Source organism: Enhydra lutris, unplaced genomic scaffold (genome assembly GCF_002288905.1).
Source record: "Enhydra lutris kenyoni isolate GAN:26980312 unplaced genomic scaffold, ASM228890v2 scaffoldscaffold15, whole genome shotgun sequence".
NCBI classification, from domain to species: Eukaryota; Metazoa; Chordata; class Mammalia; order Carnivora; family Mustelidae; genus Enhydra; species Enhydra lutris.
The window spans coordinates 6,017,331-6,029,936 of NW_019154099.1; the positions used below are offsets into that span (position 1 = coordinate 6,017,331).

Genomic DNA, 12,606 nt, shown 5'->3' on the forward strand with positions numbered 1-12,606 from the left:
GCCAGAGAAGCACACTGATGATGTTAACTGGCCCCAGCCTCCTCACGCCTTTATTACTTCCGTGAGTTTCGGAAAGGTGGTGGTTCTGCTCCTCAGTGGACACGAGCTGACGGCTGATGGCAAGGGAGATGGACAAAAGGCAGGTCTTCTTCTTTGGCCGAGTGCTCCGTGCCCCGTGCTCCTCGGAGGCTTCAGACCCTGCTGGGCTTCTTGGGGTCCTTGCTCTTGGCGGGCATGAAGGCATAGAGCTCCTCAATGAGCATCTCCATCCGGGCGGTGACCTCAGTCACCGTGTCGATGACCAGCTTCTGCTGCAGCTTCAGCTTGTTGTTCTCCCACAGGGCCTTGTTCTCCTCCTGGAAGATCCTGTGCTCCTCACGCAGCACATGCAGGGCCCTGTTCTCCTCCTGCAGGAGCCGGTTCTCCTCGCGGAGGATCTGCAGGCTCTGGTTCTCCTCCCGCAGGGCCTGCAATGCCTGGTTCATCTCTCTCAGCAGCTCCAGGGACTGGCCCCCATCGGGCAGGCTGGAGGCAGCCTTAACCTCCTCGTCCCCAGAAGAGCCAGACAGGTTGCTGACCATCTGGCGCAGGACCCGGAGTGTCTTAGAGTCCTCCTGGGCGGTCGGGGGCCCCTTGGATTCCTCGAAAGGGGAGGAGAGGCCTGTGCTCTGGTCTGGCAGCAGCCCAGGCACGTGGGGCTCCTCATGGGGCGAGGCGATGGGCTTGGTCTCCTCCCCGGGGCCCACCTTCTCCTCCGTCTGGACCCAGTAGGCCTTCCTCTGCTCCAGCAGCTGCTGCAGGGCCCTGTTCTCCTCCCTGAGCAGCTGAAGGGTGCTGTTCTCCTTGCTGCGGTGCATTTGCAAGGCTGTGTCCTTCTTCACCACTTCCAGGGCCACGGTGTCCTTGTGCAGCAGCGGCGAGGAGGCCCTGCTCTCATCCCGACCCAGCGTGGCCTTGTGCTCCTCCCAGAAGACCTGTAGGATCTTGTTCTCCTTGCGCAGCGTCTTATTCTCCTCCCGCAGCGCCTTGTTCTCCTCCCGCAGCGCCTTGTTCTCCTCCTGCAGCAGGTACTCCTTGGCCAGCCTCTTGTGGTGCAGCTTGTGGTGGAAAGAGGAGGATGGAGAGAAGTAGGGGGACTGGAGGCGGCAGTTCTCGTTTACCCACCGCCCATCCTGGAAGACAAACATCTCATCGCTGAGCTGTACCCGCGGGGGGTTGTAATCCAGCTCAAGGTCCGCCTGGGAGGTGGGGCGCTCCATGGGGTCCAAGGGCACCGAGGAGAAGCGATTCAGTGGGTAGGAGTGCTGGCTGACCACTCTGCGGCTCAGCCGGGGCAGGACGGCCTGCCGGGCACAGCGCGGGGTGGGGTACAAGTTGTGGAGCCTCAGGAAAGGCTCAGCGGTGCCCCTCTGTGGGAGAGAACAGGGAAACCCAGAGTTAGTGAAGGAGCTGACACCCCATCTGCCTCACACGGTAGCCCACAATTAGCTTAGTCTGATAATCCTGGTTGGCCACAGAGGACACTTCTGCGTTGGGCCTCGGGGAGTCCTGTCAAGGAAATACAACTGATCCTCATTTATTTGCAGTAGTTCTGTTCCATAAAGTGACTGCAAACACCGAAGTCACGAATACCAAACCACTGTTCCTAGGAGAAATGGAGGGCTAGGTTCCTGCCAGCCCATGGTTCTGTTAACCGGTCAATACGTAACCTTGTATTATATGTGTTTCTGTTGAAAGACATGTTTAGTATGGATTACTGATTCGTTAACATTGAACTTTCAGCCAACAGCGCGGTCTCTCATGCCTGAGCAGAGCATATCTAACCCATGTTTTCTCCATAAGGCACTTCATGCCTTCTTTCATTTAGGAATGCTAGACGACACTTCAATATACTGGGGGGCCATCTGAAACCATAAAATCACCCAAAAAAGCACAAAAAATGTCAAAAATGCGGCACTCCATAAACTGTATAAAGGACATCATTTTACAGTGTGGGAGCAGAAACAAGCGTCCTTATCTAGAATGTGGGCATCAGGGGGCTTAAGTTTTGTGTATCCTTGTGCATGTCTGTGAATGGTCAACAAAGTGCCATGATTGGGTGGTTACGGGTTTCAGTGAGTGGGCAAACACAAAAATAGGGAATTCAAGAATACTTGCCATCACATATATATTGTGTAGGTTGAAGGCATTGACTTGGAGTCAACAAATATCGTGATTCCCAGCCCCACTATTTTGTCGGTTACAAGAATATGGCAAGTTATTTGCATTTCAGTTTCCACATTTTCAACTTGGGATAACTCTATCTACTGCCTTTCCTCACAGAGCTATTTTTTAGGATGAAAAGAGATGTATGAAAGCATGAAACGTGGGCTCTGGCACACTTCTGTCACCTTAGAGGAGGAACAAACACGCTCCTTAATTGATCCCTGCTGCAGATATGTACCCACAATGGACACGGGCAGCAGGAATCACCCCAATAGACACCCAAATCACTGTGTCCAAAATGGCGGTGCTGTCCATCAACCTAGTCAGCTCCCCAGTCCCCTTCAGTCTCGTCCTTCACTCTTAGCCACTCTGAGTCTGTCCTTCCAGCAGCCCCTTTCACATCCGCCAACAGAGTGTTAGACTCAAAGCAGAATCCAGCATGTAATTTTGGAAAAGAAGGGCACCATCACAGACATATCACTGAGCAGTGAGAGGTCAACATGTGGTAATGAAGACAGGAAAGGACACCAAGGAATTCATAAAGAGGAATTCATGATGGTGACCCATACATTTCAAGACCATCATATGTAAAAGGGGATCAGAGCCACAGAGCTTAAATCCAATAAGCCAGTAGCTTTTACACTTTCCATTATAGAATAATCAGCTGAGTGTGTTTTAAATGCAGATTTCTTTTTTTTTTAAGATTTTATTTATTTATTTGAGAGAGAGGGAGAGAGCATGAGTGGGGAGGGAGGGTGAGAGGGGAGGAAGAAGCAGACTCCCCACTGAGCAGGGAACTGGATGAGAGGCTGGGATCATGACCTGAGCCAAAGGCAGACACTTAACCAACTAAGCCACACACATGCCTCTTAAATTCAGATTTCTGAGTTCCCTGCTTGTAAGACTGGATTTACTCAGTATGGGTCATGGTCCAGAAACCTGCATTTCCAACCAGTTCCCTCAGTGATTCTGGCTGCTGGTGGTTAGGACAGCTCTGAATCAGCTAGAATGTGCAGTTTGCCCAGATGAAGCTTACACCACGGTTAAAAGCCAAGGTGTTGAGACTGGGGGTCACAAGAATTCTCATCCTGGTTCTGTCGCTGATAGTGTGAAACTGGAAATTTTCACTCTCTCTGAGACCCCAATTTTTTGCTAGTGAAAAAGAGAGAGCCAGACTCCCTGATCTTAAAGGCACCTTCAAGGGGGGGCCTGGGTGTCTCAGTTGGTTGAGCATCCAACTCTTGGTTTCCACTTAGGTTGTGATCTCATGGCTCGTGGGATTGAGCCCCATGTCGGGCTCCAAAAGTCAGCCGGAATCTGCTTGAAGGCTCTCTCCCTCTGCCCGCACTCACACACACTGTCTCTCTCTGTCTACAATAAATATATAAATCTTTTTTTTTTTAAAGAAAAAGACACCTCCCAACATTTAAAATCAGTGAAATGTACCTGTAAAATGGAAATAAAAACATATGCCTTGTATGGTACACCACACCATTGTGAGGACTGAATGAGATAACGATTGCAAATGTGTTCTTAAAACTGCCAAGTGCCATCAAAATGTAAGCTATTTGTTATCAAGAAAAGTAGGTTTCGCTAATGGAAGAATTCTGAGGTGTATTCAGAAAGTGGTGAACAGGTGGGAAGTGTCCTAGAGAAAAGACAACAGTTGCAGCGATGAATTTAAATAAAAATAAGGATCATGATAGCTACTTCTAAATACAGCAAAAGCTTTCTTCTTAAGTACATTGCAATGCTCTCCAAATATCAATTCCTCATTTCTTAGGTTATTTTCACAATTTTACAGATAGAGAAGATAGAAAACAAGTCAGGTTATCTGCATTATATATATGGGTATGGAGAGAAAATATAATTTGCACGGTCTATCATGTTGGCGTGAATTCTTTAAGACCCAAAGAGCTAGATAAATAGGAGGTTTGGTTCTATGCTATTAACTTTGCAATAAGCACAAGTCGTTAACTTTATAAAGATGTGCTTAATCTTCTAGATAGTGAGGATCCAGGGGCATTGGGCAATCAGAACCTTATTTACTTTAAATAAATCCAGCCTCCGTGGTTTTCACCTTTCTCAATTGGGAGAGTCCCTTTGCTCTTGTGGCTGAACCTGTGACCAGAATGAACTTCACTGTGGACAGCCCAGCCTACTTAAGGTCCCTTGGTCACAGTTTTCTGGGGAAACTAGCCACAATAACTAAGGAGCATGTCGTGAGAGGTCCTCTCCCTCCTATGCGGGCCTCGATCACAGCAAGGTCTCGCTCTAGAAAACATTACTATGGAAATGGTGGCTTTAGTCAATAGTGTGGATCCCAATCTTGAGAAGAAAAAGGAAGAAGGAAACAAATATCGAGCTCCCATTTTGTGCCATGCCTGTGGACTGAATTAATTTAACCTTTGCAACCCTGACTTCATGAAGTATTATTATCATTATTCCCATTTTACAGATGGAGAAGCAAACTCATAGAGTCGAAGTTAAATAACCAGTGTGAGTTGCACCCTTTAAAGTCACCAACCCAGTCCCAGCTGCCTGAGCTTACCTGGGTGAAGCACACACCCAGGAAATCACCGTGTATTTAACAAAACACTTGCAATAGTTAGGGGGTGAAAATAGTTTTGTGTTAACTTTGTATTATGGAAAACGTCAAACATACACAGAGAGAGAGAAGGGCCCAGTAAACGTCCATGTACCCCTCACCCAGCTTTAGCAGTTACCAAGTTCAGGCTACCCACGTGCCTTTCAGCTGTACGGCCACCCAACGCCGCCACCACGCCCCCGCCACCGCATTCTTTTAAAGCAAAGTGTAGACATCATGTTATTTTACCCATAAATACATTGATACATATCTTCTCAACAAAGCGTCAATACCATTAACAATGATCACTTCATATCGGCAAATACTAAATCAGTGTTCAAATTTCCCCAGTTGTCTTTTCTATTTTATTACTATTTCATTTTTTTAAGATTTTTTTTTTTAATTTGGCAGACAGAGATCACAAGTAGGCAGAGAGGCAGGCAGAGAGAGAGGAGGAAGCAGGCTCCCCATGGAGCAGAGAGCCCGATGTGGGGCTAGACCCCAGGATGCTGGGATCATGACACAAGCTGAAGGCAGAGGCTTTAACCCACTGAACCACCCAGGTGACCCTGTGATTATTTCATTTCAATCAGAGATATGCAACTTGATCTAGCTAAACATCTGAAGAAAAACTAGTGCTTTCCACTGTTTATTACTGTTCAGAGTATCCATGATGGTCTTTAAATCACCATATCCAGCTGCTTTGATTCTGCCTTGGTTACCCAAGGACCTTTTGACTGTCCCCTCAGCAGAAATGCACTAAATAAAACCTTACCGGTGGGTGACAGATCTCTAGCCATGAATAATCTGAGTACTTGGGCCCTTATCCTTATGCATGCCATCAGGTGACTTTGGTCTTGTCCTCTCACCCTCTGACCTTGGTTTCCACATCTGTCTTGTCCTCTCACCCTCTAACCTTGGTTTCCACATCTGTATGAGGGGTTAGTGATACGATCTCCAAATGTTCTCTTGACCTAACTTTCTCTGGTCTAATGGATCTATGTTTGTAAGTGGGCACTACTATGGCCCTAGCAACCCTCTTTACTAATGTTAACATCCTATCCCCTCCTTTAAATGGCCACTGCTTCCCACACAGACTCTGTACCTTCCCAGTCACATGCCCACAGCACTTGATCCAGAAAACACTGACAGGCTAATAGGACCACTTTAATTCCTTCCCCAGAACCCAATGCTCCTCTCGTAATTAGTCCTATATCTTCCCTCCGGTTCCCAGACAGGTTCAAGGAGGGGGTCAAGTCCAATGTTACCTCATAGAACACAAAAACATTTTGGGGCGCCTTGGTGGCTCAGTTGGTTAAGCAATTGCCTTCAGCTCAGGTCATGATCCCGGAGCCCAGGATCAAGTCCTGCATCAGGCTCCCTGCTCAGTAGGGAGTTGTCTTCTCCCTCTGACCTCTCTCCTCTCATTCTCTCTCTCTCTTTCATTCTCTGTTTCAAATAAATAAAATATTTTAAAAATTTTTTGAAGTTTAGAGAATATAAGGGTTTGTTTCATCAAATCCACAATCCTATGGATAGTATCAAGAGGCTAAAGTAAATCAGTACCTTCTTCTGAAACTGAGATTTAAGGAAAAATGTCAAATATCCAGGCATTTCAGAGATGCCAGGAATCATGATTAAACTCTAAGACAACACAAAATGTTAAGACAAATTCTTTCTTTCCCCAATGCCAATCAGACCTAGCTGGACTTAATCCTTCAAGAAAGGCTCCTTCTTGGGCGTGCCTGGGTGGCTCAGTTGATTCAGCCTCTGCCTTTGGCTCTGTCCCACATCAGGCTCCATGCTCAGCAGGGAGCCTGCTTCTCCCTCTCCCTCTGTCCCTTCACCCCCACCCCCACTTATGCTCTCTCTCTCAAAATAAATAAAATCTTTAAAAAATAAAATTTAATAAGGATTTAAAAAGAGAAAGAAAGAAAGGCTCCTTCTTGGCCTTGTGAAAACTCCCCACTTTAAGTCTATCTCCACTCTGAATGTTCTTGGACCAGTTCTTCCTTCACATTTATGTTGATGAATCAACTAACATTAATGTGGCATCTGGTCTCAGACCCTACCTCCAGGGAACTTCCAGTCAATTTGAAAATTCAGTGAACAGCACCCATTATTGTGTGGTGCAAATGAGGGAGGTCAAAGAGCAGCAGGCATTAATGTAGGTTCTAAGATATGGGGATCAGGGGACCAGGCATCACAAAATCCAAAATGAGTCCTGGCTCTACACTGTATGAGGGCATGAGCTTTACAGAATCATTTCTTTCTGTGTCTCCATTTCCAGGTCTAGAAAATGGAGATGCAAACATGACTCAGAGCCACCCCATATGTTTGTACAATGACCGAATCTAGAGGGTGCCAGTCACAGCTACTGTTGCAGTACCTAACCTGTGCAACTACCCACCACAACCTTACTAACATCTGCCCTCTTTCTTTTAGGGAGTTTGTTGTAGAGTTCAAAAATAAAAGGAGAATGTGTGACATTTTGTTTATAGAGAGCTACAAAGATGATTAGTGCAGATTCAGAGGAGAATGTGCTTAGATTTTCTTAGAGGAAGATTTATAGAACAAGAAAAGGGAATTAACATGATGACTAATGACTATTATGTGATAATATACTAACTGATTTCCATATTCACATGCAATATCTTACAGAGAAGAACTATCAGGTTTTAGCTAAGATTGCATGGCCAGCAAGGGGGAAGAACGAGGGTTTAAAACAGGATCTCTGCCTCCAACCACACGTTCACTCATGCTCTTCACAACACCCAGAGAGTTTATTTTGCATGTGTTGGTATCATTCCTTCCCAGTAGTTCTCTTTTGCCCTGTCCCATCTTCTCCCCAAATGGTAAATTACAGTTCTCTAAGAAAGTGAACTGTCCCTTAGTTAGTTAGTTAGTTAGTTAGTAAATTATGACATGCCTAGCACGCTTCACATACAGTGGAGGTATAATGAGTCCTTGCCAGTGAACTAATCAACCAAAAACCACAGAAAGGTAAGGAAGAGATATTCAATCGAACGATGTGAAACCATTGAGGCTGTACCGTCTATGGCCTACAAAAGCTGTGATTTCATATGTCTCCATATATTTAGTGGATTTCATGAAGTTATAGCTTCATTTCAATTCATATTTTTAAACTGCACAGCTGTGACTGTGTGGTGGAAAATCTAGAGCAGTGGGCTTTCCCATGAGAATTCCACAAAACCCTAGGTCTATGTAATCCTTAAGCGAGGTTACCCCCTGTGCCCAAGCCTGCTGCTTTTCATGTCCCCATCTGGAACCTATAATCCAGTGAGGGTAGAGGCCCCAAATTCCTGGCAGCTTTGGGCTCGTAAGTCCCATTTTTGAGCACTCTTGAGTCACTTCAATTCTCTAAGTGCCACCTCTGAAATGAACCTAAACATATATCCACTCTGTCTACTTCCTGGGGTTAGGGCAAAAGGCCAAGAAAGTGGTAAGCGAGCAGTCATAAAGACCAAATAGATGACCAGTTCTGCTGGTAAGACACCAATGTTCCTGGCCTAAAGTGCTATGGCAAATGCTAAATATAGTTATCTACCAAAGGGCTTTCCAAGGAGAGAACATGTTGAGGTAGGGAAACACATGAGGTCCAAAACCCCAGGACTTCTCAGGCTGTGTTTGAAGCCAGGCCCTTCTCAGTAGGCCTCTTCAGCCGGTGGTATCACTTCCTGGGCTAAATGAATCTGTCCTTGATGTCCTTGAGGCCTGATAGGAAGTCTGGGCCTTTCAGGAGACTTCGAAAGGTTCTTCTAAGCCTGGGAGGTAGAGCCTATGGCAACATAATCCAAGACCCCAGAGAACACATGGCCCCCATTTCCCATAGAGGAAAGATTGTCTCTACCCTGATCTGTGGGAAATGCCCTCCTACATGGATAGAGACCCAGTAGAGGAAAGAGGGAAAGCTTGGCTTCTTCATGAAAGGATGGATGCCTGTGAGAATGGATGTGGGAAGGGGAATACCATTGGCCATCACACCTTTCCATCATCTTGTTAGGAAGACAACCAAGATCCTCGGCCCTCAGGAGCACCGTGCTCACTGTTGTAACCTAAAATGCCTTGGTGTCAGTGATCCAGAGGGGGGAAAGACATTTCCCTTGCAGAGCCTGAATCCCACCAGTGGATGGGAATCCCTCCTTAGCATCAGGCGTGGCCCTCTCCCCAGCATCTCCTTTTTAAGTATAAGTGGTCTTGCAAGGAAAATGCTTGAAATCACCAACTACTGAGTGCCTTTGCCCATTGTCCTTGTGGCAAATGGAGAGCATGGAGGAAGAATGGTCAATGGGAAGGAGGGGCAGGACAAGGAACAAAGGGGAGGTGATAAGACCAAGGTCTCTTACGGGTACTGTGGAGTTTCTAAGGAACAGGACTCCCTGAGTGGGACCTTCCAGGGTGGAGCTCTGAGGTTAGATGGAGTTCTGAGGTTGGTGGCCTGCCATCTAAAGCATTTAGAAAGGATTGGACACTAAATACACGGGCTTAGCTGACACGCTCGAAAGTTCTCTCCACACCAGGAAAACTAGGGCTACACAGACCAGAGATGTCCAAATGCCCCAGTAGACTCCAAACCTCTTGAACCAAGTTTTTTAAACACCTCCTTTCCCAACATTATGGAGGGCTACAATCAGAGAACATCAGCCGTCTGAGGTACTGTCCAGACAGGTGAAGCTGGCAGGAAGAACCGGGTATGCTACTAAATTTCAGATGAGGGGACAAGGCTGAGTCTCACCAGCCCACCATTAAATTACTCAGATGCCTTGTACCATGATACAGCCAACGTTGGTTTTAATAAATGCTAACAGGTAAGAGGATAATTGGCAGGTCAGTGTGATTGATTCCAAGAGAATTATAAAATGAATAGCAATAACGATAAAAATGTCACCATATGTGATAGTTTTGGGTAACTGTGTCAGGATCTCCTGACATCCTCCTCCTAGAAGTTACTCCAACTGCGAGAGAGGCAGGGAGTGTCAGCAGATCCCATAGCTTCTCATTCTTGAAGAACAAGCCTGAACAAAGGAGAGTGAGAAGGGGAGGCCCGAGAGGGACCCTGGAGGGTGCTGTGGGAGCTCGTCTCATCTGGACCCTTCGCTAAGGATCCCGCTGGAAACAGTCCTCTGTGAGACTCACTGAGAGCACTCACTGGGGAGCGAAGGGATCCTGGGAGAGCAGAAGGAACCAGGTCAGTGAGCTGGGGCAGGAACGAACCTTGAGGGCTGGAAGGTGAATGCACTGTTGGAAAATAGATCAGAAAACACACATGTTTAATGTGAGAAGAAAAACTGAAAATCAATAAGACCTGAGAAGACCTGAGGATGCTAACACAGAGTGAAGCACAGGCACATGTCGGGTAGTTGAGAAGCCCAAGCTCGGTGTGACTCAGGGGCTGGGAAGCCAGAGGCACTTTCTGGACACACGGGAACGGATGGGCTCGGTGCCAGAAAAAGTAGCACATGCAAATACATGCAAGGATTCAGAAAGAGGAGGCACTATTTCCTAAAGGCAAGAGAACAGAGGATGTGACCCGGCCCCAGCAGGGGTGTAGTGGAGAGAGTGGGCGTGGGCCCTCCCTTCAGCTCTGCCCTTAGGGGGCTGTTGGGCGTCCCAGTTCCCATGCCTCTACAGTCCCTACCTCACACTAGCATCACCAGGTCCTTCTGTGCAGGAAGTGTGGGGGCCGGGGGGTAGGGGGCAGAGCCAGCTGGAGCCTTCTTAAAGCATTCCCCAGTTCTGTTCCCCTTCTCTCCTCCTCCATGCTGGTCGCCTACTGGAAGCTCAGCCGGGAGAGCTGTGTCAGGTGTAGACAGAAGACTTTTTCCGATCTCTCTCTCACAGGACCACTATTTCTAATCCTATTCCCTCCCCCATCCCCAGGCTGTCACCTTCTTCTTGTCCCTTAGTGATGCCAAGATTGATCTTTGTGGGCTGTGAACGAACAAACCATAGGAGCAACACCCCCCCTCAGGGGAGTACTGGCCCGCAGAATGACATGGCATTTCAGAGGCAAGAATCAGACCTAAAAAGAAGGCTCCTAGAGCTGTAGGATCCCTGTAGGCAAGCCCTCCTGTACAACCATCAGGACAAAGTCAGCTTACGTGCTAGGCTTCGGGAGCTGAAACAGATGAAGTGGCTGCTTGTTACAAAGTTACAAGGATGATGTGAAAAGAAAGAGCCAGAATGTTCTGGGGTCCTGTTTTTCCCTCCTACTGAACATACTTGTCGAGATTGTTACACTTATCTCCACCTATCAAAAGAATGCTGAAGGTCTTCTTTGTAATCTTGTTCTTTGGAAAATCCTTAAGAGCAGACTTTAGAAAACACATGAATAATTTGATTATATGTATTATATACCATTATGTAGTTATATACTATATATGGAGATATATTTAAATATACATGTTAGCATAAATGAATATGTATATAAAGGAGGCCCACAGGCGCTCCATCCTGTTCCTACACAACCTCATATCTAGCTTTCAGGTAGTTACCTCTGCACTGGATTCCTCCAGCCTACATTTCAGCCCCTCTGGCTGCACGGCCATGATCTTCCAACAGGGCCTTAGGTGCCTCTGGAGAAGCAAGGCTGCCTCCTTTGTGACATAGCCGCGGGAGGAACAATCCAGTCAGGAGAACCCCACCAAGGAAACGGCTGCTTAGGAGACCTGAGGAGAAGACCTGACACTGCAGCCTGTCCAGCCCTCATCCGTTTACCGGACTCCCTTCCGAGTCCCCCTTGCACCCTTATCTTTGGTAAACAGCTGGCCTCAATTCTCCTGGACCTTTTGGTCCAGGCCTTCGGCTTTCTACTCATGGATTCAGCCATCTGCATTTGGTTCCAGGTCCCAGTTCTAATTCCCCCCCAGAAATCTGGAGTGGTTGTCCAACAGCAAGAACCAAGATCGAAGTCTGGGAAGAGTGGTTTATTTCAGAGGGTCATAGAAACTTTAAGTGGTATGAGGGCCTGAAGGTCTTACCAGGTCACCAGACCCACCTTCCTGCTTTGTAGGATGACAAACCCAAGACCCATGGTGGCTAAGTGAACTCTGCTCATTCTACAGTATCTTATAGTTTTAAAAGAAGAGGGTTATTTGGGCTATAAGGAAGCTAACCTCTTCTGTGATTTTCCGTACCTGAGGCAGAACCACATTGATTGGGATTTCTAGGCTTTCAGGTCTGGTATCTCTTTTTCTTGTAATATTTGGCCTCGAGTGCTGTGGAAAAGAGAAAATAAGACGATTTCTGCTTCCCAGCCCATCCTCTGAGCCTCAGTTACTCAACCTGAAAAAAAAAGAATATCTACTCACTTAACCCCTCTTGTCAACTATGTACATTATGAAAATCTGAGTCTGAGAATGTGAAGATGTTGTGTGACAAGATGCTTCTCTCTGGACAGAAATTTAGACATCTATTATAATTGGTGTAAAAACCTTCTAGAAAGTCCTTGGAACAGAGATACCCACACCTACTATCTTTTCTAAGATTATTACTTTTAGCTCAAGGAAAAAGCCATACCAGTGTTAGGTGCCAGGTATAGGTCCTATGCAGGAGTTGGTCACCAAAACACTCAGAACATTCCAGAGGTGACATCACAAAACAATACGGTGTTTTTCAGGGCTCATGGTCTCTCTGAGCATCACAGGTGGGAATGAGGCATCTGACCATTAGGAAGAGTTCACCCTGGTTGTGTCTACCTGGCTGGTCATGATCAGTGTGACACACAATAACCCAAACATTAGCCCCTGTTTGGTCATCCTTGCTGCTATTCCCATCCTCACTGCTGGCTGGCC

The 12,606-nt window shown here is 46.8% G+C and overlaps 1 protein-coding gene across 2 annotated transcripts; it reads right to left on the minus strand.

The window, feature by feature from the left end:
• Nucleotides 1-29: 29 nt before the first annotated feature.
• Nucleotides 30-12,406, minus strand: LOC111147076 (spermatid associated). Of its 2 annotated transcripts, XM_022502958.1 has the most exons (3): nucleotides 12,332-12,406; nucleotides 11,950-12,030; nucleotides 30-1,409 (listed from the first exon to the last, which is right to left on the minus strand). In XM_022502958.1, exons 1-3 carry the CDS (start codon nucleotides 12,404-12,406, stop codon nucleotides 192-194), a joined length of 1,374 nt encoding a protein of 457 aa, XP_022358666.1. In that variant the 3' UTR covers nucleotides 30-191. The 2 variants fall into 2 exon arrangements, with proteins under 2 accessions (XP_022358666.1, XP_022358667.1); XM_022502959.1 differs by lacking the exon at nucleotides 11,950-12,030.
• Nucleotides 12,407-12,606: the final 200 nt, after the last annotated feature.

Bases quoted from the DNA above. Each gene is read 5' to 3' on its own strand.
- LOC111147076 (XM_022502958.1), bottom strand. From the start codon at position 12,406: ATGTCACCTCTGGAATGTTCTGAGTGTTTTGGTGACCAACTCCTGCAT. The intron at 12,031-12,331 runs GTATGGCTTTTT...TCTTTTCCACAG, and splicing joins ATACCTGGCACCTAACACTG to CACTCGAGGCCAAATATTAC. The intron at 1,410-11,949 runs GTACGGAAAATC...TCTCTCCCACAG, and splicing joins TCAATGTGGTTCTGCCTCAG to AGGGGCACCGCTGAGCCTTT.